This window comes from Erithacus rubecula, assembly GCF_903797595.1.
Source record: "Erithacus rubecula genome assembly, contig: SUPER_Z_unloc_2, whole genome shotgun sequence".
NCBI classification, from domain to species: Eukaryota; Metazoa; Chordata; class Aves; order Passeriformes; family Muscicapidae; genus Erithacus; species Erithacus rubecula.
Window position 1 is genome coordinate 13,626,851 of NW_027635860.1, and position 27,164 is coordinate 13,654,014.

Genomic DNA, 27,164 nt, shown 5'->3' on the forward strand with positions numbered 1-27,164 from the left:
TCAGTCCATGCGAGAAAAGAAATCAGCACCAAGAAAAGCAGCTTCTATAATTCTGTAGAATTCTTCTTTTTAAAGTGGTTTTCTTTTTGTAAAACAGAGGAAAGAGATTATTGAAACACTTCTGTTCCTTCATCCTTGTTCATACACATCAGCTTTTTCCCTAAATAAAAGAAGGATTTTTTTCAAAAATTTTGTTTCTGATGTTTTCTGAAACTGCATCTCAGATGTCAGTCAAAAATATTCTGGTTAACAGTATTAAAAAAAGGCAAGAGTAAGAGAAAAAGAGAGAAAGAGAAAGAGAGAAGGAAAGAAAGAGAGAGAAAAGAAAGAAAGAGAGAAAGAAAGAGAGAAAGAAAGAGAGAAAGAAAGAGAGAAAGAAAGAGAGAAAGAGGGAAAGAGGGAAAGAGGGAAAGAGGGAAAGAGGGAAAGAGGGAAAGAGGGAAAGAGGGAAAGAGGGAAAGAGGGAAAGAGGGAAAGAGGGAAAGAGGGAAAGAGGGAAAGAGGGAAAGAGGGAAAGAGGGAAAGAGGGAAAGAGGGAAAGAGGGAAGAGGGAAAGAGGGAAAGAGGGAAAGAGGGAAAGAGGGAAAGAGGGAAAGAGGGAAAGAGGGAAAGAGGGAAAGAAAGAAAGAAAGAAAGAAAGAAAGAAAGAAAGAAAGAAAGAAAGAAAGAAAGAAAGAAAGAAAGAAAGAAAGAAAGAAAGAAAGAAAGAAAGAAAGAAAGAAAGAAAGAAAGAAAGAAAGAAAGAAAGAAAGAAAGAAAGAAAGAGAAAGAAACTGAAGATCTGTTATAAACTAGTAAGAATCAATGACGCAGGAAACACACAAAACATACACGTAGAAAAGGACCAGTGTAAATCTGTGGGGGAAAAAATAAGAGGTGTAGAGTTTTCTTTTTTAAAAACCTAACTTCACAATAATTCAAAATGCTAGGGAAAATTTGAAAGTCATAAAATCTGCCTTAAAATCTCTTAAGGAAGACAACAACAGCCACAACAACAGAATAATCAAAGCTTAAAAGCTGATCTTAGGAAACTGCAGAGAAAAGAGAAGAAGGACAAACTACAACATACTTCCAACAGAAAAGGAGAAGCAAGAGACACATCACTGCTTGCTTTCAACGAGCTAAACACTCAAATGTGTTCACAAAATATACCCTCCCATCTGTTTTACACCTGGTGAACTCAAGTGCTTGTGTTCCAGCTGTGATTTGCAGCAGAATGAGCAGCCCCAGTGATGTCAGTATGAGAGCTCAATAGGGTGGGACACCCCTTGTAACCAAACTGAGTCTGCAGGTGTGAGTTCCCCAAGGTGTGAGTTACAAGGGAGGTGTGGTTCACACACCCTCAGCAGCTGATTTCGGACAATCTGTGTCCTTGCCTTAGTTACACTTCTACAGTGCCATGCATACACGAGTAAAGAGCTCGGGCAAGTTTCTCCCCCTCCTCATTTATTATTGTTTTTTTATTATTATCTGCAAGTACCTTGCAAGCTGTGAATTAACTCTCTATGTTCTCTAGAATTCCAAATTTCACCTATAGCAAAAACCCAGTTATATCTCTATTAACAGTCCTCAAGGAGCCTCACAAAACCACAAATTACCTCCACAAGCACCTTTTCCTTCACCTTGAAACAAAAAATACAGCAAAAATGACAGAATTTTGCACCTGTGGTTAGACTAATAAACATTTCATTCTCTGACAAAAAAAAATTGTACTGAAAACATACATATGAGTTCATTTTCTCCCATGCCTTATTTTAATTAAATATCTGGCTGGAACAGTCCCATGGAATAAACATGGAATTAAAATAATTCTCTGGTCTTCTATCAAAAGCATATTTTACTCTCCATGGCAAGAGAGAAGAATACAAGTAGTACAATATGACATAAGGACCACCAGGAATGCTGAAACCTAGGACTCATCTGACACTGCTGTGTATATCAACAAATGACTTTGCAGTACATTGGTGCTATACATATATTCCCAAAGTCCCTCAGGTTTGATAGGGATCATCATGTCTCAGTAGGATTCACAAGTGGTTTAACTTATAGCAAAAATAATTTTAATTCATGAAAAACAAAGACTTCCTGAAACACCTTGAAAACAGTAAAGGAGAAAAATTTATTTATCTTGGAGTCTTCTAGAGTGACAACATTGCTCTATCTCCTCTGATGGCTCGAAACAAGAGTCTATCCACTGAAAAATCATAATGCATTTTTACATTTTAAAACTTTGAAAGAAAATATGTGAAGTGGTACTTTACATTTGCTTATTTTGTACATAATATAAAAGTAGCTTTGGATTTCATCATTTGATTTAAATTACAATTTCTATATCAGACTGCCATCTAATATGATTTCATATAAACTCTCAAAACTAATCATCAAAAGGATAACATCAAACTGGACTGTAGTATTGCAAACTTGATGCAATACAATGAGTCAGTTTATATTCTGTTAGGAAAAAACTCAGTGAGTCACTTCGAATATGTAGGGTCTTGCTCCTTTATTGACTCCTACTTCTAGGCAAAGAATCCTCTGTTGCACTTAAATTTCTTAAATTGCATAATCTCAAAGGAAAGAGTTTCTGGGATGTGGGAAGGGAGAGGCAGAGAAAAGCCAGGTATGATTTTTTAATGTTTTTAATAGAGAACTTAAAAAATAAGGTGTTTCTGCTACATCTTACTGTTAGATCAGTTTGAATGCCACTGGCATTCAATGACAGACTCCTGTTGGGGAAAAAATTCTATTTGTCCATTTTGCCTTCTTTAAGTTATAGTTTTAGAACTTTCCCATATATACAACAAACGGCACGAAAACACATGAAAATCAGTAAGTGACAGTAAGAGGGATCATATAGTTACACTGCCATATCATAGAAAGATCTAACCAGCAAAAATTACTGATTCAATCATATGAAGGCATTATTTTCTAAGGTGGAAGAAAGTTCACCTTCGTTGGTAAGAAAAATGTTGATGATGGTGAGACATTTAAGCTTAGTATTCAGCAATCAACAGCACACAGGGCGGGTAAAAAGGAAGGGTGGTTAATAACCCTATAGGTCCAATTTACCAAAATGTGATGGATCTCATATCTGGAAACTTAAACAATTGCCCAAAAATCATAGGACAGTTCAGCATGCCTTCTGATGACAATCCAGGCTTATTTACATGAATTTGAAGGAAAACTACATCTGAAAATCATAGCCTCAAAACTGGTACTTGCAATAACTCAATAGCACAATTAAATTTTAGCAGAGAGGAAAAAAAAAAAAAAAGCCTAAAACACTCATCCTCATCAAAGTGGAAAGAATTTATAATTCTTTCACCATTTCTCAGCTTATCTGGGAAGGATTCTCTAACTTGCTGCAACCAAGTCCAGTATGATACTGCTTACAGCACAGTCAGGTTTAGGACTACCTCTGTATTCCTTTTAGGACTATTTAAGGCTTGTAAGAGTAGTGATTACCCTGACAATTTATAAATGCTTATATAAAATAAGCAGTATACTGAAAACAGTAAAATCTTTCTTGCTTAACATTTCTCACCACCCAGAAGAATTAATTGATTTGTATAGGTAAAGCAAGGACAGCCTTATCTGTTAAGACCATGACTGTTTGTTTCCAATAAAAGACAACATTTTTAGTATTTTGAACATTGCAGTTTCCTACAGGTAGTTAGTGTTTTGCTTATGTTCTCATATATCTGGACCAAAAGAAGCAAATACCTATTGTAATTTTACTAATGATCTATAGGAGATGACATTTCCAAAGTAATTCAATGCTGTTTGGTGCCTCACAAGCTACTCATACTGCTGCTTTCAATGTGCCCAGAGTACTGAAGGTGAGGCACTGCAGAGCATGAACTGTTTCCAGAGCAATCCTGGCTGTCTGCACATTCTGGAGATCTCTCTCCTTTGAACCATCTCCATGTTTGTTTGTCCTTTTAGGAAGCCCATTTTGCTGATCAAACAAGTAGAAAACCACTTATTTTTGTATGGTTATTTTCAATCCTATCTGTGACTTGCAGGAGCAAGGGAGGGGCACAATGACGGGACCAGAGGCTACAGAAAGATCCTTGAAGCAATAACCATCTCTCAAGCTGTGGGACTGTCTCTTCCTAACCCAAAGGCACACACTGCAAAAAACATGAGGAAGAGCTCTACATATACTTCTCCTTTTAGATGCTTTGAAAACTTGTCCTGCAGTCTCCAAAACATGCTGCAGCTCATACTGCTAGAACCCCACCACCATTTCTACCCACAGGAGAGAGACACTAGCACAGTGGATGCAGATAGCTTGTCTACACTACGAGCTTATACACAGGTGGACACTGAAGCCCTTCCCTGTTTTATGCTGGCTCCTAGACCTGCCAGAAGATTGATCTGGCAGGGCCTTTAAGACCTGCACTAGAGAGCTGGGAATCAGAACAGTGCTACACCCTACTACCCACATCTCCCAAGTGAAAGATCAGAAAGCATGTTACAAAACCCTTTCAAGGAGAGGAGTCAGACGGGTCATGGCTCTGCCTAAGCACAGAGCACCCCTGGAACTGGAACACAAGTTCTGGAGTGCTCAGCAAACAGCTGCCTGCTTGCTCTGCCACGCCAGCCTGGCTGCAGAGCTCTCAGGCTCAGAGCTGCTTTGTGCCTGGCTAGCTCAGTTCTGTTCTCAGGCAGGGCAAGCTCAGATTCACCTGGAAGAGAAGACACACACTGAAAAGGACAGCTTTTCCCTCTGAGGGCCAAAAGATCCCTTGTTCTGGGAGTTCATGGATTACTCCCAGCATAAGAGGCCATTGTCAGTAGATTTACATCCATTCCAGACAGCACAGAACCTGCCCACAGAGCAAAAATTATTCGAGAATCACAGATACAGAGCAGGCTTTGCTACCCTAATTTACCTACATTTATAGGCTCCCAGCAATGCAGACTCAGAAAATGAAGAAGAAAACCCCAAAACCACAGTAGGAGCAGTGCCAGCACACACACCACTCCTCCCAGTCACAGTGCTACTGCTACACAACATTGCACACACATGGGATCTGCCCCACTATAGGGTACACTGCATGTACACATACTACACCTACACATGCAACAGAATTATTAACAGCAGCTCTGAAGCTACTGCTTCAGAACATTATTCTTTGCCAGATTAGGCACATACCTGGGTACTATCAGCTGTTAATCCCAATAGGAAGTATTCTGTCTTCATATATTGACATATGCAGACAAATCACAGCTTATGTAACAAACAATGTACTCCTAGTGGTTACTCATGGTGAATCTTTAGGAACATTATACCAAGATGGCAATTAAAACTGATAAAGCTGTGCCAGTTGCATGTCAACATTGAAACAAACATATCTTGGCTTCAGATTACAGCAATTAAAAAATACTAAGGAAGAATTAGAAAAAAAAGAAAGCTGACAGTATCACCTTAGTGTCAGTGAATTTAATTTTATGCAGGCTTTGAACCGATATTACAGTCCTTCTATGATGGCTCAGAAAGCAATTAAGACAAGAAAACCCCCAAGCAACTAAAACAAGCCAAAACTGTTTAATATGACATATTAATATCACTGCACTGGCTCACCTCCACCCTCTGCTATGATTCTGAGTTAAGTAGGTAAAAATGCAAATGATACAAAAGTAATTTGCAATTCTTAAACCATAAGAAAGACCAAATTACTATTTTTGTCTGGAAACTGCACATACAGTAAATTTGACTTAAGACAGAGTAATGTATCTTCAAATCCTGATCAGTCGTCCCAAGAAACTTCAGGAACAATACATCAAATTAGAAGTTCCTGGCTGGAACTTGTAACTTAAAATGGAATACAGCACTTAATAGGAAAAGAAGAGTTACAGCTGAATTATCTTATTAACATAATTATTTTTCAGACTTATGACACTTATGAAAAGTAGATTAAAAAGACAAAGTATATTTACAGAATTTTCTGGACTATTTAAAAGAACAAAAATTACTGTATATAGACAAGTTTCAGCCATACAAAATGGGGAGGATTATGTACTTTGGACTTGCATCAGTGGTTGGTATTGCTCCTGAAGAGTCATTACCAATTTTGCCTTGTGAATTCAGCTGAGGGAGGCCTCTTCATCTGAATATGGAATACTGCAGAGGAATACACAAAAATGTGTAAATCATTTTTAACTGCATAGATTGGGAGATTGTTCTGACCTAAAAATACCCAAAATTTCAAGAGATCTGGAAATTAAAATTTCAGAATTCAAAATGACCCTTCTCTTACAGCAAAAATTATGAAACCAAGTGTTTTGCACATTTAATTCTCACTGTTCTGTGAAACAGGAAAAGTAAGAACAGAAGTTTTGCATAAACCCTGCTAAGGAGTGAAATCATGCATGTGCATGTTCAGACACAGAGCAACTAAAATAAAAGCTGCAGTTACACAAAACAGCACCAGGGTGTAGGGAACAGCACAAAAGTACTTGGTACCTACAGGCAAAAATGCTCCACGTCTCTCACGCCTGTTGATTATTACATTTACATTCCCAGCCTACACAGTTTATCCAAGTGTGTTTTTCTCTGATTCCTTTCATGTCCCTAGTTGAGAGAGAAATCTAGAAAGCAGGCTGTGCTCCTCACATGGGGAAACACAGGAGCTGTGCTGGGCACCCCTTCCACTACTCACTTCCACATAGAGCATCCATTGTGATCAAGCTCTGTTTGCTGGAGGAGAGAGGAGGGCTTTGGCAGCCACCTGTGTTATTGGATTGTTTCCAGCAAGGTTGCTCAACAGACATGCTGCCCTGAACTGTGCACTGGCATTAGATTAATTTCTCAGTTTTCTGAGAAATAAACTTCTTTAATCTTCAAAAATTCTTACCAATTGTTTGTCATGTTTGGGGAATGTGAACACGTTCCTTGCAGGGGAAGGGTTCCTAATTTCAAGCTGATACTTAGAGGTGCCAGGGAAGACCTAACACATCTACAGCTCAGAATTCACAGCATGCATTCATGCAGGAGACAATGAAATATTGATCCAATGATTAACACCACTGAAGAAGAGCTTCAGTCTCACATGTCCATGGATGGCCAAATATTAAAACCAGTATTTTGTTTAGAAAGGGGGAACAGCAATGGTCTTAGCAAAGTAGTGAAAAGTGAAGTAGTGAAAGAACCAAAATACATGCTTGTAAACAATAGCAACAGGCATATAGGAAAATATGCAGGAATTATTTTCATGGAAGAGATATGAAGAAGTACAAGAGGTTACACTACAAAACAGAAAAGCCAAAGCAATTTACTTTGCTATAAGATGTTAAGCAATAACATCTTCTGCTCACTAAACATCAGCTTTATGAAGAGTGAGGCAATGTAGACAAGAAAATGAGCAGCCATAGGTTTGGTTGACACAGACACACAGAGCGTGGGGCTTAGGTAGTTGGAAGACATGGGCATGCACATTTAGACTGCCATCTGTCAAGAAGAGCAGGATGTCCATTTCCACCCCTCCAGTGGAAATACACAGATTCTTCTGGCATGGTTGGAAAAATTTCACACCAATCTCAGCAAGCAACAATGAAGAAGTTAGCACAAGTAACTCCTTTGCTGGTACTAAAGGCACCATCAGCTTCCTCTTTATGAGCATTAAAAGGTGACAATCAGTGTTAATAAGAGTAGCTGGTGTGTGTGGAAACATGGATCAAAACCCATCCTGCAGAGAGTTTTTTACAGCATATGAAAAACATGATTCACATTAAACTCTCAGCTCAGAAATAATCTGCTCTGTTACATGGTGTTAGCTCCTTCACTTTGTGCCATAAAGTTCCCTTTAAATACATGGGAAAGTCCCAATTATTTCTACTCCTCATCAATATCTTCTGGAGCTCTCTGTAACTGGAAACACACAAAACATTCCAGACTTGGTATACCACATCTGATACAAGGAAAGTATTACAGCCCTGGGCTGTAAAGTGATATTCCAGGAGGCAGGATGGAGTGAAGATGACATATTTACTCTCCTATAACACATTCATGCATCACATGGGATGACAAGTGACAACATTTATTCCAAAAACCAAGAGGAACAAAATAAATTTGTGATCAAAATTTTTAAGAGTATTGTAACATACATTCATACAAATACACTGAGGAGCTTTTCCCTCCTCTGTGTAGAACAGCATAAATGGTTATAACAACTTTAATCCAGAGACTGAGGTTTCTGTCTGCTTATGAAGTGCTGTAGAAATATTTCAGGTTAGTATTAGTTGCAAAGGTGAATTTAATGAAGGTACACACCCCTGTACTTACTGTTCAACAATTTCCTAGAAATACCTGTCGAGGCTTGAAACTACCAAGTTCAGTCAAAATGTTTGCCTTATGCTCACAATGGTAAGAGTTCATCAGCCATCAGTATTCACAGCCTCAACTTCTCCAAAACCTTCCAGGTTTTCTACTCAGCATGTTAAGCCTTTGCAATTCCACATGGTTAAAACAAAAGCTGTGGAAACGTGGCATCAAACAGAAGCTACAGTTTTGCTTCCAAGCAACTCTAAGTCAAACTCGGACTTGTTTGTACATGAACTATCACTCACCCTTTACATAAAACATGGTGAAAAGTTTTCCCGACCTTTCCCCAGCCTTTAAATAACTCTCCTATTTCAACAAACAGACCTTCAGAAATAAAATTCCCATAGATTACCACATCAAATATAAACAAGCCGCTTGGAAGTAATGAAAGATTTGCCAAGACATCCACCAGGACTCAACAAATGCTGTTCACAACAGGAGCAAGACAAATGGAAAGTCCTCATGGAAAACCATACAGGAGACAACCATTACAAAGATGAACAAAGACACATTAAAGAGGATTTTTGCCAGCAAGTTAATACTATTTAAAACTATAAACTATCAGTCCTTAGGAAACTATGAACTTTCATGTTCCAAAAAGACATACAAAATATTTTCAAAAAATAATTCAGCCAACTAAACTTATAACTAAACCAGAGATCAACAACTACAAAATGACTGCAACTGTTTTTTATTACGTTATTATTTTTTTCCTACACTTTTAAAAGTCTCCTCCTCTCCCTACTCCACATGTTTTGTAGGGGATAAATACATTTCTATTCTTTTACTTACTGTATCTTAAAATCTTCTGTCTTGCTATCAACTCACTGCCTTGCCCTGCTGGAACCAACATTGCTTTCTCTCAAATGGTCTAAGAGCAAAGTGATGTTAAACTCTGACAAATGGGTATCAAGCTATATACTGTGACTGCCTGCTTCATGCCTCACAGCTTTGTGAGGCTCTCTTCACCTACATTTTATTTCATACAGTAAATTTCAATAAAACCAATTAGACTTTGACAGGTATACTAAATTTCCACCTTCATTAGACCTAAAATTATTTTTTTTATCTTTTCAGGCATAAATACAAACTTACATCTTTTCCCAGGACTCGAAGTTCAAACTGTGTTTCCTTGAAGTGAACTTTCGTAATTCTAGGCCTATAATATTGAGAAGAAAAGACGGACAGAACTCCATGAGTTTTTAATTCTTCATGCATAGTAAAATATAAAGTTGTATACATTTCCATGCAAACACAAAAAAAACCAATTCACAGGTAGATTTATTTTTCAGGTATGTTCCAGATGTCAGCAGACAATTAGTGATATGTAAACATGTCAGCATGTAAGCAGTGGCTTACATTTTCCTTGCTGTCACAAACACACTTCACACATTTCATTTTTAGGCTTCAATGTAAAATAACTTTTTTCCCCAATAACTACATTATTGGTAAAGGTGATCTACTGCCTTCTATTCTTGGATTATCAAAGAATTAAAAATCTGCATAATCCAAAGAAATATTAAGAATTCTGTGTATACTTGTTTTATATTGCTACAATTAACCTTACAAATAGATAGCACAAATCAGAGATTTCCATAAAACATTGTTATTGTTTTAGTGCAGACATTTAAATAATACATACCAGAAATACTTTCCTACTTGTTTTTTATTCTTGTAGACAACAACTCCTATGGGTGTTAATCCTAAAAAGTATTCAGATTTGTTTTCACCCTAGAAAATAAAACTGTATGTCATTTGTACAGTTGCAAATAGAATCACAATATCAGTGAGATCTAGTAAGAAATTCATCATGTTGACTTGAATATGCTGCTTCTGCACAAATGGGAAAATAGTACTTGACCTATTGACAAAAACTGCTGTATGAAAATTTGTAGTTCTGGGGTAAAAGAGGCAATAAAGTATGGCAGTGATGGAAAGAATGGGAATTTCCTGTCATGTTGAAAAACAAAAATACCTTCTTTTTTTGTCTTCTTACTGAATTAAATTTTACTATTTGACAAACGGCCAAAACTCAGAAACTGAACTCCTTATTCAGGCATGAATGCAATAAATATCTCAACTTTCAGCTGAAAGTAAATCTTGATTTTCTGAACTACAATACAATCATGCAGCTGCCTTCCCCCTCCTAAAATAGTGTCAGCTGCTGCTGCCTCCAAGTGAAGTGACTCCTTTGGCAAAGCCAAGCTTCTCTTCTGTTGCTCAGAAAGGGCAATGGCATGCAGGCAACAGCCATATGCATTAACTCCTCCAAAGGAAACCATTCCTAAAGTCAGGATACAAATCTCAAAGTGCACTGGGAGAGAACAGGGTGAAAGCCCTGCTGCTGAGTGGCAGAAGATCCCCAGCTCCTCAATTCACAGTCAATAACCAAAACCAGAAGCAACTTACAGCTGACAGAGTGCAAACCCTAGAGCACGAGATTAAAAGAAAGTCAGCTGGAAAAGCTCATTGACCTGTCTACTTGGAACAATGAGGAACAGCCCTGCAAGCTCTAAACCAGCGGAGCATGAACAGCAAAATTATCAGCTGTGAGAGGGACTGATCAGAGACACTGAGAAAGTGTCCTGCGTGATTACAGAGCTGGCAAAGGTCAAGCACACCTGGCAAGCTCTGACTGTGCTCCCCAGTGAATTAACTCCTAAAGGCAACTTTACTTTTCATATGACCAAAGGAGGAAAATAACTGCATCTCATCATGTGCACAGCTTAGGTCTCAAGTGAGCTTCTGCTGCTGTGGTAATGTAGGTAGGAACAATGATGTTCATAGGTTACCCAGGCAGGGATTTCAGTGCACAACAAAAGCAATTTATGAGGCAAAAAAAATTCCAGGCTGTACTAATTTAACATGATTTTGCTGGATCATGTTGGATCTTGTTCCAGTAACTCCCCCAGCTTTCCATGGGTGGGAGCGGAACAAAGCCTGGGATATGAATACAATTAAGCCATAGGGTGCATTAAAAGGTACTTTATATTGCAGGCTACACACTTTACAGAGGAAATACATATTTAATCTTCAGGTAGTATCTTGATTTCTTTATTTTCTTTCAAGTAATTTTACAAAGTACTCACATCTATCTCAGTGAACTATCTATATTACAACTCCCCATTTGAATTCCCGATTTTCTTTTGTTCAAAAAAAAAAACCTGCCACAAGCAGAATAATTCAAACAAGGTAGAATGATGTTTCCACCAGGAGCACATAGCCTCCAGGTGATGACTTGGATCCAACCCAAACATACATGCTGACAGACAAAAGAAATGGAAGAGATTTCTGAGGCAATACAGACAATTTGCAATGCTGCATGATACAACACGGGCAAAAATTGGAAACCTACTCTGGATCTTTAGTAAAACCTTGACAACAAAAGCCAAACATGCTACTGCCACTCTGCCCTAATTTTTGAAATGATATTGAAAATGTTTCAGAACACACTTGTTCTTACTTAAACAAAAATAATGGGCAAATTCTTCCGTCAAAGAGAAAGGCAATAACTCTCACTCATGACACTTGCACAAATTACTTTTTTTTCTATCTGAAATTTTTTTATCCAGAGTACAACTTATTGGTCTTTACAGGTGTAACACAATCACAGCATTTAATCTTTAGGCTTTTGTATGTATGAATAACTGAATCATCTCCATCTTTAAATATGTGTTCATTTGCATTTATTGAATAGTGCTCCCTTTCCAGTTAATTTGTGGCAACAAAACTATTTAAGTGCTTTTTCACACATTAATGCAGTAATTATTTTTCACAGCTGACACTTACATAAACAGGATGGAGATCCACTCCATACATTTCCAGAGATTTTGCCACACCTAAGTAGTTCACTTCTGCCTCAGCAGGAACTTGACCCCTGTAAACACAATTATTTGTAAGAATCATGCAATTCCAATCAACATATCAAAATAGATCATAATAATAAATAGAGTTTTCTGGACACATCTGATGCCCTTCTTACCAGTTTTTTAGACTGTCATTGTCTTTTCAACACTGAACTTCTTATTCCAATTAAGATTAGCTCTCTAGTGGTCTCCTACCACAGACAAATATGCTGTCATATATATAATGTTTGCCTAATACAGTGACTTACATTTTCCTTGCTTCACACGTTTCATTTTTAGGCTTCAATGTAAAATAACTTTTTTCCCCAATAACTACATTATTATTAATAAAGCAGGCATAGTATGACTGGTTGAGGTACTATTTCCCCATAGCAGTGTTGAAACTCCTGAGAGCAAGGTTCACAATTCCAGATAAATGATTACTTTCTCCATAAAATCTTGCCTATAGTAAGCCACAACAGCAGGCCAGGTCTGCTATGCTGAAAACAAGATTTGGAGTCTGTCTCACGAGATTAGTGTTTCAAAGATCCTGCCTGCCTTCCTTACAGATACCAATCTATCACTTAAAAAGTATCACTGGCAGGAAAAAACTGGGAAAACTGGTGAGGGAAAAATCCTGGCTAGTAGGAACATACTTGACATTATTGACCATGGATTTATGTTCGAAAAGAACAAAACAACTAAATAAATTCAAAACCTTTTCCTCAGAGTTTAACTTGCTCTTCCCTTAATATCTGCCACTGATACAAGAACAAAATTCTCTTTTGTAAATTTGAAATAGTTGGAGCCATGTTATCATTTTCACTTCTTTTCAATAATTCTCTGAAAGCAACTGGACTGTTACTGAGAAAGTCCAGCACATCTTGTAAAAATATCGGCTCAAAAAGATGCATATCCTGCTTCATCTTGTTGGTCTTCTTGGGGCAATGCTTCGTACTTGGATGTGTTACCTTTCAAATTCAGGTGTGAAGTAGAGCATTCTATATCCAAAATTTTCACCAAAGATCTGAAATATCCTGAAATATGCACATCCTTGCTTCTTGTGTCACCATTCTCTTTAGCCTAGAAGCTACCATCCAGGTTCTCCCAACTTTGTGTTATGGATGACAAAGATAAAAGAACTTCCAAGGTCAAAGACATGAAACAGCAGTGCCAGCATGAATGCAATAGGTATTTAAAGGTATTCAAAGGTATTTAAATGACTTCTTTGCATCTGGGAGACGGACTGCTTCAGCTCATCTTATCCGTGTAGCAGCACTGCCACTTTTCCAGGTGCTCTTCTCTCCAAGGACTCCTGGAAAAGCAGCAGACCTGAAGCTTGTAAGAGAAATCTCTTTCTTCAAATCCCAGTAGATGTGTAGTTCATTATCTGTATTCAGAACACACAGAACACTGGATATTTGGCACATCAGTAATGTCACATCTGTCATGTCTTTTATACACTTTTGCTGCAAAAATTTGCTCTGCAGCTTGATTTTTAATTTAAAGTCTTGCAAGTAGCTCTCAAAATGTAAGCAGAATATTCACAGGGGTTGTATTGCCTCACTGAGTTCCAAGCAGGTTAAATACCAATCCTGAGCAAAGTGGATTACTCCATTACTGAATTAGTGCTAGAATACAACATCAATTTAAACTCTGTTGTTAGTCTTTCCTTACTGGTCAGGCTTAAAAAAATGTTGATGCACTTATTCTTCTATTCTCACCTGCCTCTGAAAGGACCAAAAGGCCTAAATGTCAAATAAATGTCTGAGTGTGTTTTCATAAATACTTTTCACAGTAACACACCATGTTTTAGAAACTGAATTTGCAAAAATATTGAAGGAAGCACAGACATGAGTTGGAGTTCCTGATGGAAGCAGATGGAACCCAGAGGTAGAAGTCCTCCCAAAAGCAGATGGAGAAACCAGAACATGAAGGGATGAAGGAGTGTCAGGGACTGAAAGAACTCCCATTAATACAAAAAATGTTTAATTTTTATCGTGTGTAAAAACACAAACTCTCCTCAGCATCACACATCCCAAAATTAAAGCAGTCTTTGCCAGTGGGAGTGACAGCCATGCAGCTGACACACACACTCTCCTTTGGATGGACAGAGGGCACCTGAGTGCCACTTGAGGCCCTAAACAGCATAGAAAGCTACTTTTAGAGCTGCATATCTGCAGCATTTTTGCTTTGGTTGTGCCCCACTGGCAGCATGAATTGCTGACTGAAAACACAGCAGCAGCTGACTTGCCAGCCACCAGCCAGTGACAGATCTCCCCAGGCTGAAATGGGCACTGCCAGCAGTGCAGCACCAGCTCTCCTGCCTGCACTGAGGATTTATATCTCTCCCCCAGCACCACGTGTTTGCTCCCTCATGTGTGAGCCCCAAAGTCACTGCTTGATCCTCCAGGCACATCCAAAATCATCAGGTCACCCCACACTGCTCTCTGACCTTGGAGCTGTCATGCTGGTTTATAGGTGGCACAACAAGCACAGTATGCAGGCTGCAGTCAGAAACCCGCTCCACCTTCTTCCCTCTCCTTCCCTGCTTTAGAAACTTTCTTAGAAAACTGTACCCTTACTGAATCTCCAAAGAGCTGTTGTGCTGTGTAAAAAAAAATAAAATTAAAAACTGAAACACACAACCAAAAACAGCTTTTCTTGATATAACCAGGAGAAAGAAAGGTATATGCAGTGCCACAGCTGTGCTAAAAAAAGCAAAAACAAAAAACCAGAAAATAAAACAGAAACAAACAAACAAACAAACAAATAAATAAATAAAACAAACAAAAAACCAAACAAAAAATAAAACCAAGCAAACAAAAACCACCAAAAAAAAAAAAAAAAAAAAAAAAAAAAAACACCAAAGAAAAGTCCCTGTGCTTCCATGCTGGGATCCTGAAAGAATAAAACAGTTCTTCCAAACCATTTTACAAACCTGTCCTTAAAATATCTCTGGTTTGATGAGACAATTTGGGATACCCTCAGCCATTACAGCTTTATACTCCTTAGCTGAAGAGGCTGTGGTCACCTGAGCAGAAGTCAAAGATGGCAGAGCTGATGGTAATAGCTGGACTGAAGTAGCAATGAGTACCCCTTGCCTTTCCTCTCTGTTCTGAAGCTGCTAAATCCCTGACACCCAACTGCAGCCAAGCAGCAGAACAGTACCAGAGCTCCAGATCAGTGACTGCTATTGCAGTGATCACTTGCCTTCACAACCGCTGGCTTCTGAATCTAGTGACTAGAGAAACTTGAGAGAGAGAAATGAGGGCTGCTTAGTTCACAGCAATTCATCTCAAGTCTCATTTCTTACAAATCACTTCTGTGATGTTGAACCAAACTAGCTAGCTGGGACTCAGTTTCCTCTCTCTGGAATGGAAAAAATAATACTTTTTTGCTTCATAGAACTACATGTAGTAAGTTCTTTGAAATGTATCAATTAGTATAAGGCTGTCGTGCAACCACACAGAAATAGTTACTGACAACAGTAATTTTTTCTCTGGAAGAGAAAGCTCAGGTCAAAATGGCAACTGGCACAGACTCCAATTACTGGAAAACTTTTCAGAGAACAGCTGTGACCCTGAGTTAATACCTATTCTCATTAAACAAGACACATATAACTTTAACACACAATGCTATATAATTACTTAACCTTTATCCAGACCAAGGCTTCATTATAGCAAGAGAATCAAGAAATTTAGATCTACTACAAGATGGGTAACTGATTCTCTTTGCACTATTTTTACCAACAGTATGATGAACACCCTCATGAAAGAGTCCTTTCTGCTCTCATCTTCATAAATGGTTATATCACAATTGCGCCTAACTTGGATTTGTTATAACAAGCTTCTTTACATTTTCCAGGAATATGAATTTGGAAATAAGCAAGTGAATATTTATTTTGGCTCTATGTATGGTTGAATTTCTGGCATATGGTTTATTAAAATTGCTGGCTCTGAAACACCCATACCCAGGTCTGACACACCTCACATTTCCAATCACAGTCCCACTCAGTTCGTCTAAGAACAGCTTCAATATGTAAAATCCTTTCTGCTTCTGAGAGGTATAACTGGATTTCCTGTGTCCTTCCCTCAAGTCTAGAAACCTTCGCTCTGCACCACAGGCTGTTCATCCCCACCTGGCACCCCTGAGTCTGGAATTAGCTGCCAGGTTAACACCAGTTCTGAATTCTTACATCAGAGTCTTGTGTATGCGCTCTATGGCCTCCTCCAGCTCTTCCTTCTGGTCGGGAACGAAGCGGTACTCGGAGACGTAACCTGCCGTGTGCTTGTACGGGTCATAGTCCCCCAGCTCAGCTGCAGGAAGCAAGCACAAAACAAAGGCCACCTGTGCTTTTCCTCAATCAAAAAATGTTATATAACCCACCTGCTGGCGCCCGGCCCCCCTTTGCAGCTGATGACCAATTCAATCGGCAGCCAGATATGGAAAAAAGGAACAGAATACAGAGCTATTCACATCAGCACACATAAAACCAAGGAAAAATTGTCTTCACACCTTTTAAAAGATGTGTAGAAGGTTAGAGCTAGAAACAGCTAGAAGCCATGACAGGAAACCTACTGCTCCTACAAGCCAGATGAAATGTTGACCAAGCCATCAAAGTATTAAACTCAATGACATTGATTATTTGGCAGTCTATGCAAAACAAGTGTAGAAGAAAAGTCTAGTTTTGTAATATCTATGTTCTCATGACAAACTGCAATATTACTGGCAGAACCAATGCATATTATTGCCGGACTTTAACATAAACTGGAAATAAAAATGGAGGTAAATATTCTGAAAGTTCTATAGGGAAGGTCTTCTAATGGTAACTGTTTCTTGTGAAGAATCACAAGCTTTCCTTTTTCAATAAAATATCAGTGTGTATTTCCTGGATACCAAATTCAGTTTAAAAATAAAAATAGCTTTCAAAAGACTTCTCTCAAAGAAAAGAACATGATGAACAGCCAATGAAATTTTCTTTGAAGCAACCCTGAATTTGTGCACATTAGTCATGTCTGCTCATATGTTGCAACATTATTATCAAACAAATATGCATCTTGGCCAGAACTCAAGATCTACTGATCTTAACTATAATTCCATCTATCTGAGAAACTCTGCAAAAGTAGTATTTGTTCACTGGGTTTCTCTGAGAAAGACTTCACAGGAGCTTTCTATGCAATGCCCACTAAGCCAAAAACAAAGCCAAAAAGAAAAAAACTCATCTAATTATTGATGTTTCTTTAAAAAATGTTGAAATTATATTGCTAGCAAAAGACAGTAGGGGTGTTGAGAAGTCTCACTGGAAAACCTCCATAAAATTATGTGTTCAGTGTCTGAGACAGACATTTCTCAGGTGTCTTTACACACTTGGAACAACTGCAAGCCCTAAATAAAAGGATAAAGTTCTTTATACAGCCCATGGGAATGCATGCCTCCTAGTGCCTGGACTAACTTTAACTCATTGTACATAACCTTGGCTATGCTTTAACTCTTCTCTTTCCCACAAACTTCCTCATTGATTTCCAATAGAATATTTGAGATTATAATTACAGGAACAGGACAGTACACCAAAACAACAGTTCTCACCACTTCAAATAATTACTAAAGGGCATGAATTTACTCTTTTTACTAATTTCTCATACTAAAATGAAGATGCTACCATCATTGCATGTTTTCCTGCTTCCATCTTGCAGTATTTCTTCATGGAAAGCACGTCTGCCAGTAAAGTGAAATGTGCATTGCTAACAATTTTTCAGATAATGACATCTCATACTTCTAAGATGGCAAAATTAAGTCAAAAATAATTGTACACAAACAGATACTGCCTGAAATTTTAGCTTCTCAGATACACATATAATCCACCATGAAATCCTGCATTATGCCCATCACACAAAGGTTATTCTGCCTGGTCATTCTAAAATAGATATAAAAGGAGAATTATTTTTTATGTTGTATTAAGTGTTGTGAGTCACACTTGCAACACAAATAATACAAATAATCTTTCCTTGATACATATCACTTTCGACAAATCTAAATTTCACACAGAAGAAATTATAGATAGAGGTCTCAGCATGGCTCTTCACACAATTTTTCATTACCAATTTTGTTTGAATATAATCTTGAGCTGTAATGGAAAAAGAATAACAGCCCCAGTAGACAGACAGCTCCTTTCTAATTGATTGCTAGTTCTATTAAGCATGAAGGATATAACATCCACTTCTGAAAAGATCACTGCTGATGGATGAATGTAGATAAATACTGAAGCAAATTAAAATTCTTCACTTCAGGTCAAATCATATTCTCCTGTTAAGTAAACATGCATTCATATTGACATAATATAATTTTTAAGATAATTTATTTCCCAGATCTTGGGATTTGAGGCTGCCAATAGCCTTTTAAATCTGTAAATCTTCTGATGAAGGCTCTGTCATACTGCACATGTAAAAATCATAAAGCCTTGAGTACTTGATAAAATATTCCCCAGCAAAGCAAAGAATGTTTAGCAGAGTCTTCAGACTGACCTTAAAGCTTATTCTTTACATTAACTTCCATATAGCTCCTGCATTATCTATTCAGAACAGTCATTTATTTACAGCTCTTGAAGTGAAATCAGTCACACTACTTCTGTTTGGAAATGAATGCATAAAGTGTTAATGATATCCTCAGTCATCACTTAAAATTAATCACAATGAGGAAAGAAATAAGCTCTCAGTGGGCCAGGAGAACTTACACTGAATTATGTATGCTCCCAGCTGTGCTGCAGTGTTGATTGGACAAGGCAAACGGCCCTGTAGAACATCTTGCTTTACCTGCAAGAAAAACTGATACCTAAAACACAGAGATAAAACAAAGCTGTTATTTCAAGTCCAATTAATATTTCAAAATCATCCCATTTACTGTGCACATGCCATGTACCATAACAATGTGACAGTAAATGCCTGCGTTCCTCTCTAAATGACTTCCCCTATTGACCCTGAAGTAACAACAAAGATTAATCCAGTGAAAGAACCCAGGAAAGGGAGCATTCCCTACTTTTCCAATCTGCTTATATTGTGCTGATGGAATTAATTATCTCCCTAATATGTAATTTTCCTCTTTTTACATTCACAGAGCAGTTAGAAAGTAGGGAAGAGGGATAGGAATCAGAAAAATTGAACAAGAAACCTATCAAAGGACAAAAGTTTAACCTCATCACTAGATGAGTGTAAAGGAGGATTGGGTACTGGATGCTTCCTTACTCAAATATTTCCTCTCTGCATATCAGAGTACTAAATACAATGCAGCATGTGGGTTTGATGGAGCCCATGAAAAAGATGGATCTTCATCAGCAACTAATCTGTCATGACACAGGGTACTTTCCTGCTTGGAACAGCAACAGCAGAAGTGAAAATTTTCAAAGACATAACCTGCTTCTACATATGATAAAGCTGAGACCACTTAGAACGAATCAACATACACAAAGAGATGGGACACACAAGATAACAAGCCATTATATAAAGGACCTGCCGTTTTGCAACTTCCCATAATGATTTATAAGAAATCTTTTAAATGCTATTTGCATTTTGTCTGGATTTGTTACACCAGATTCATGCAGTTTTTCACATCATCCTAAATTAATTTCTTGCACTGATTTCCTACAAAATGAGAAAATATAATGAAGGTAATTTTGTGATTCCATACAAGCACATAGCTTTTCCTTTATTTACTAGTTTGATTTTATCTACATAGAGCCATTTAGCTAGTCTGCAAATAATTGATTCTCTGTTAGCACAAGTAATTTATGAAAGCACCTTGGAAGGATCTGTAAGTTCAAAGTGCACTTACACTGATTTCAGAGAAGTTTACAAACTGCAGATTACATGATACCTGATCCAGAAAACTTAAGGTCCAACTGAATTTTCTATTCTTTAGCAAATGAGCCTATGAATAAAGATACCCATGTCTTTCTGATTAATGATTTCCCCCAGTATTTATGCTGTGACAGACGTTACAGTAGGAATGTCCATCCTCTAAAAATGGTTAATGTTCTCTGCCTTAGAGGAACAGGACATTTGCATAAAAAATTCCTGAGAATATCACTGTGCAACACAAAGCTCTCAGTGTTTCCTCACTCTAAGCAACACCTCAGTCCTGCCTCTAGTTTATGCCTGCAATCATACCTAGACAAATCTTCCCTGTAAGAACTGTGATAATGACCAAGATGGTTTTACATCCTCTGTGGAATACACAACATCATCTTTCTGACATGAAATGCATTTCTGATGCACACCCATTCTGCCAGCATTTCTCCACCTCCACATAGCAGAGCTTGGACGGAGAGGATGTTAGAAATACATTATCCTTGGAGCAGGTATCTGTAGCTCTGTAGTCTCAAAATCAAGTAGAGGAACCTTCAAAACACACCTGCATCCTGCACTGTTAATTGTTTGAGTGACTTCTCTAAGGTGAAACAATGTCAATTCCCACTGAAGATGCTGAGCCCCTCACAAAACCAGGTCTTTTGTCCCTGCCTATAGCTAAAGCAGTCTCATCTCTTGTGCTGTCATGTTTGTCATGCATATATTAGAGTGTCTAATTGCAAGTCTTCTCCAGCAAACACCACAGTGTTAGCTTTTGCCAACAAGCCAGACAGATTCTGCAAAGTAATTACAAATTTGACATGTTTTCATTATTTGCAGAGTAATCATGTAATGAAACAGATCATCAAAATCTAATAACAACAGAGTTAGTTCTCATGTCCATTAAAGTAAAAAATACAGGCTCCAAAGAAACACATCAATTTGCACAAAACAGTTAACACATCACTGGAATTACACAATTAGGCAGAACATTATTATTATTATTATTATTATTATTATTACTATTACTACTACTACTACTACTACTACTACTACTACTACTACTACTACTACTACTATTATGCAAAAAAGGGCCTCTAATGCCTCCTAAGTGGAATATCCTTTAAGAGACCCTTCCACACCAAATTATTCTAAGGAGGTGGTGGTATTATTGGTATTGTTATTACTATCATTATTTTTACTGCACTACTGTTACTTTCTGAACAAAAAAAAATGCCTTCCTTCCAAGATTTGGGAGCCTATGGGAATAAGTGTTCACAGATATTGAAGGCAGTTGTTCAATGCGTTTCATAGAAGACTGACAACACCATAACATCACTTTCCTTGTTGTCCCTCTGTACCACCACCCAAGGTGCCAGTTCTGCATGACCAAACACTGTCAAGTCATGACCAGAGGCTTCCTAATGGCATTGCAACATTTCTTGACTGGATTTGCACCCCTAATCAGCTGTGCAGATCACTGGCTGGCCTTATCACAGGGCAAAGGAAGAACTTGTGAAAATCACAACAGATTCTGTGGCCAAAGTTCCCCTTCCCAGGGACACCTGTCTCTCCCTGTGAGCATGATTTAAAGCTCAGCTGGGAAAGTACAAGAAAATGGCATCAAATTTCCATAGCACTGGGGCATCCCATTGCTGCCAGCTTATGCTCTTTTACCTGCCAAATCACACCATTTATTTTTTACAGGCTAGCCTGGGTCTTGTTACTTTGGAGAGTTCCATTCCCGTTGTGCCAGTATGCAAACAAAATAATTTTCTCACTCTGGAATAAGAAAAACATTCTGCCAGTGCTGGAACCTTTGATTTAGGAAAACTAAAAACCTTGCATGCATAATTAATGGTTTTTATGTATCATAGTCTTAGGACATCAAAAGTATTTTGGAATTTGCAAGTGTTCTGCACTAATTCCAAAATTCAAAAAAAGCCAGCACACTAATTTTGTACGCCTACCTACCCAAATTCTCAAATTTCCTTTTGAACCTAAAACTAATTGTCCAAGACATTTAATAAATAAAACAAACAGAAAACCCTAGAATTGTGAGAGAGTTCAGATAACCATGTATGTGTGTCTGTGCAAGCATGTGCATGTGTTACTGTGTGCATCCTCATACCTTGCAGAGGATGAGCTTAGGTAAAAGAACCAGAGGCATGCAACTCTTCAATTTCCTTCACATATTTTTAGTGAGACCAAAAGAAATCCCCTTGAAAAACAATTCTGGAATTTAAGCTACGGCCAATAAAGAAGAAAATTTCCTGTATTTTTATCTGATATCCAAGTAAACTCTAAACAGGGTTATAGCATAGTATAAATGCAGCTGTAAAAATGTATTACTGAAAATAAGAAAAAAAGAAACTGCCAAAAATGCACATCAAGGCCCTTTGATTTTTGATGCACCAGAGAACATATTTTCTTCTTGGGCTTCCTACCAGTTGTCACTATCAATCACTGTGAAGTTAATCACAATTTTCTTCTTACATACCAATGTTTAAGCAGAAGCATTCAGGTGTTCAAAAACAAAACAAAACAAACAAGCAAAAAAAAAAAAAAAAAAAAAAAACCAACCCAGGCACACTACAACAATATGCACCTGGCTGAAATGTATTGCTAGCCTGAGATCAACAAACTATGCTTTTATTGAATAGCATACCTTGTTATTTCTTCCTTAAGTTTACATGGATCCTCTGCATAAAATTTAATGCCAAAATACAGAGTGTATGGTGGACCAGCTGCAGGAAAAAAAATTGGTGTAAAAGTGAATTGCCATGAATTGTTAATTGGTATGAATTATTACCAGTTGACTACAAAACAGCTACTAAGAAGCTTATCTTAAAATTTTATGAAACTTGAAATTTCCAGAAAAAAATGTTGCACTCACACAGTAAATCCTATATCTACACTCACTACACATAAGGGGAAAAAAGGTTTTTTTTGTTATTTTTAATCTTTTAACTATTCACATCTTGTCTGTCTATTTGGAATTTTTGCTTATTTTCGAATAATTCAATTTAGCTTTCACTGCTAAATTACTATTTCTCCAAGATAATTTTTTATTGCTTGATTTTGTTGTTTAAATATTTTTTCCAGTAAAGCTTCTTGGAAAATGTAATTGTGCATTAAATGTGATGCCCTGTTATAACTAATAATGCTAAATACTAATCCCTTCCACACTTTCAAATATCATATGGAGCATCTTTAATTATGTTCTAATTAGATATAGAAATATTTGGAGAAGTTCCTCTAATACACCTTATAAAAACATTACTCTCCTGTTATTCAGGTAACTCAGTAGCAAAATTCTTACAGCTATATTTCATGCATGCTCCACTTCTACATCTCTTTTTTAGAAGATCTCTAAATACCATTCTTTAATTGTAATAAATATAACAGATCTAGAATCTGCAATATCTGAAGACTGACAGAAAATCTATTATCAGTAAGAGGCATCACTTTTACTTTAAGAAGCAGAAGGGAATTGAAGTTGGTTATGGTATGCTAGGCATCACAGCTACTCTAAAATTAATTATACAAATTAAGAATAACACACTTATTAGCCTAAAACAAAATTTAAGCACTCAGAAGTCTTTGGACAATAAAGACACTGTTAACAGATGCTATGTGAAATCCATGTGTGACATTTTGATACAACATAGAACTGAATAACAAACTTGTTCAGAACTATAAATCTGTTGTGGCTAGAATAGAGATACTGTGCAAACTGTGTAGATGGAACATTGTTACTTCATCTTTGTCCGTTAAGTTAAAATTAAATACATACTGTTTATCAATTCTTTATGTTCAGCGAGGGTTTTTGAAGGATCCAGCCAGTACTGCAAGAAAGATAATTATAGAAATCAGTTACTTTATTTTGAAAAATAACACAGAACAATTGGTTATTTATATCACTTAATATTTTCTTCTTTCCTCATAGTGAGCTGACAGTGGCATGAGAAAATATGTTTTTCTGTGAGTGCCACAGGTCTTGAGATCAGCACAGGTGAGATCAAACACTTCAGTGTGGTAGAGAAGAGACAAGAATCTCATCTGCCTTTTCATTTCTCCAGTGAGTATTCAGCACTGTGGCCATGGCACATACCCATGCTTAAAATCACTGCACAGCTATTTATTATTTCAAAGGCTGCCAAAAATTTTCCTGAAGAATGCAAGAGGCGGGGGGAGGAGTGGGAGATTTCTAACATTTTATTTGCAAGCCAAAGATGAATGGAATTTCATGGATAATGAAAAGGCATTCTTCAAGCCTAAGTCAGACAGTAAAGATGAGAACATTCAGAGATCCAAGAACCCCAACACCGGGGATCACACCTAGGCACACCTGCACAGTAACTTGTGTTGGATACATGTTACACACGTACAGATGGATAAACAGTGTCGGGTATAGTTACGCCACCAGGCTGATCGGCTGAAGTGCCAAGAGAAATGGAACAAAAAACCAGCGTCTCATTAATGCACTCGCACAGCAGCTGCTGACAGCAGCCCCAGAGTGGTGAATGCCAAAGCAGGTCTGACACACACAAAGCTGCCTCTGCCCTTTGCACCTCCTGGCAGCCGCTGTGACCCTGCCCAGGGCTCTCCAGCTGAGCCCCCGCGCAGACCAGCACCTCCTCAGCCCCCTGCAAGGGACCAGCGCTGCCAATCTGACAGGAGTGTTTAACATCTACAGAAAAAATGGGGGCAATGATCATTTCTAACAGTCCTAACCAGTGCAACTATCTTGTTACTAAAGGGTCTCTATTGCTAATTGTTCTTTACAAACACATAGAGTATTACTTTATACCATATTTACATAGTATAATTTATCTGCTAAGACGATTAAAAAGGTACAATATTGTTAAAGAAAATAACTCCCTTTTAAATTTTAGGTAGAAATTACATTTAAAAAAGATGTTTTAAAGTACAGCATCAAGAACAAGTGCGTCCTTTTGTCCTTTGTACTTTTACAAATCTGGCTCCCATACATGCCAGATATGTAAGCAGCATCCATCCAAACTCCTTGCAACTCTAAAGCAAGAGCTTTATCACAAATCTGGAATCTTAATTTTTTGTATCTGTATAGGATTAAACTTGGGTCAAATTCCATGAACCTGCTTGAAACAAAATATTAACTAGGTTGAAATGTTTGCTGTAGCATCAATCAATGCAGTGTCTGATGCAGAAAGGTATATCAACTTCAAACTAAATACTGCACTGTCTTACTCAGATTCTTACAAACCAGTACCTGTCCTGCCATATGCATCAGTCTTTGATCACATTTACAACAGGAAGAAACACAATTTTGAAAAGAAAAATGTGTCACTTTTCAATTATAATCTGAAATTATCGAGATTTTCCCACAACCTAAAACAACATTAAGAATTGGAATTGCTGTGTCGGATTTTTCTTGCAAATGCTCATTGCAAAGGACCTCAATCTGCTGAGTTCAGGATGTCCCTATTATATAAGAAATGTAAAAATTTTCAGGCAATTTCTACACAAAAGTATGTATTTAATGCTACTATCTTTCTATATAGATTATATTTAGTATCATATCATCAGTGAACTGATCCTGCTGCACTCTAAAAGTATATTCTTACCACCTGTAACTCACCTGACCATCAGCTTTGTGTCTGATATTCTTCCAAAATTTCTTAACATTATCAGTCTCTATTTTCTTGCCACTGGTTATGCCATGCAATTTAACACACACAACAATTTTCTTTCCTCCTAGATAATTTAGTATACCATGCTTGGGGATGAGTGTAAAAATCCATAAAAAGAAAAAAAATCCGTTCAACAAAACACAAGCTAAGTACAATTTGATATTCTTTCTAAGATCTGGAGGACAAAATACGCTCTACATTGCATGGCATTAATTCCCTGTATTACCTACCATGGGTTACCTCCTACCAGCTGTGCCTTCAGGGTTGTGTGCTCAAACAGAGCTTCCTCCTAGCAGGGAAGAAAAACACACCTGCACTGAAGGGTAAGGGCATGGTGCAATATGAGTTAATATCATGGTATGTCCTTCTGTATTTGTATTTCTCCTCTTAGAACCCTAGGAGGGTATCAATATGTGGTACATTCTGATTATAATATCTCAGATTAGCACTGCCAGGTAAGAAAACAATAATATTTTCATAACAGCCTGCTGTGCAATTTTTTGTATACAGCGAAGAGAACACCTTTGGGCTTCAGAAGTACCCTTTCCCTCATCAAATTGTGCTCAGCTTTTCCTGACACACCATGCATTGTAATTGCTATCTCTGCCTTTGGCATACCTCAAGAAAATACTGGCCACTTCCTGACCAGTGACTAGCTTGGCTATCCAACACTCCCCTGGCAAAGCTGCAAAGCCACAAAGGCAGAACCAGAGGGACTGGGCGCAGAGCACCCAGGGGCTGCAGCACAGCTGGAACTAGCAGTGACAGAGGCAGGGTAGCACCAGCTCACCCAGACCCTGCAGAATTACACCCCTGGGACACTGTTTTCTCCAAATACTAAAGCAATGAGAGACTGCAGGGAGAAAGGTGTGGCCAGCAAGGTGACGGAAGAGATCCTGCTCCTCTGCTGGGCCCAAGGGAAGTAACATCTGGAAAAATGTCCAATTCTGGGCTCCTTAGTGCAAGAGAGACTACAAGGAGATACTGGATAGAGTCCAGCAAAGGGCCTCAGGGATGAAGAGGGGTCTGGGACCTTTATTTTATGAGGGCAGGTGGGATCTAGGCCTGTTTAGTCAAAAAGACTGAAGGGATCTCATTAATGTAAATAAGTATCTCCAAGGTGGATGCCAAGAGAATGGTGCCAGACTCTTTTTAGTGGTGCAAAGTGACAGGATGAGGAGCAATGGCCATGAGCTAAAACACAAGAAGTTCCACCTCATTATGAGGAAGAACTTGTTTCCATAGAGGGTGGCAGAGCACAGGAACAGCTGCCCAGGGAGAGCAAGGAGTTTCCCACTTTGGAGACATCCTAAAAGGACCTGGGAGTGCTCCTATGTCACCTGCTCCCAGTGACTGTGCTTTGTCAGAGGGTTGGATTGGGTGATCTTCAGAGGTCCCTTCCAACCCTAATGATTCTGTGACTCTGGACATGGTTTCCTAAGCCACCGTCAGCTCCTGCTACACTGGTGATTGT

At 38.0% G+C, this 27,164-nt stretch overlaps 1 protein-coding gene across 4 annotated transcripts in view; it reads right to left on the reverse strand.

Moving 5' to 3' along the window:
* Positions 1–2,488: 2,488 nt before the first annotated feature.
* LOC306814850 (band 4.1-like protein 4A) overlaps positions 2,489–27,164 on the reverse strand; it is a gene marked incomplete at its 3' end in the record, with an annotated part of 74,122 nt that continues 49,446 nt past the window's right edge. Inside the window, exons 3-10 of one of the 4 annotated variants that reach the window (XM_079331329.1) lie at positions 23,812–23,863; positions 22,684–22,762; positions 18,908–19,005; positions 16,373–16,493; positions 12,119–12,206; positions 9,972–10,060; positions 9,425–9,488; positions 2,489–2,584 (exon numbers count right to left, since the gene is read on the reverse strand). In XM_079331329.1, the coding sequence (XP_079187455.1) occupies positions 2,504–2,584; positions 9,425–9,488; positions 9,972–10,060; positions 12,119–12,206; positions 16,373–16,493; positions 18,908–19,005; positions 22,684–22,762; positions 23,812–23,863 (672 nt within the window). Of the gene's footprint in view, positions 2,585–6,097; positions 6,131–8,137; positions 8,220–9,424; positions 9,489–9,971; positions 10,061–12,118; positions 12,207–16,368; positions 16,494–18,907; positions 19,006–22,683; positions 22,763–23,811; positions 23,864–27,164 lie in introns of those variants that run through there. The other 3 variants (XM_079331331.1, XM_079331330.1, XM_079331332.1) reach the window with 3 other exon arrangements.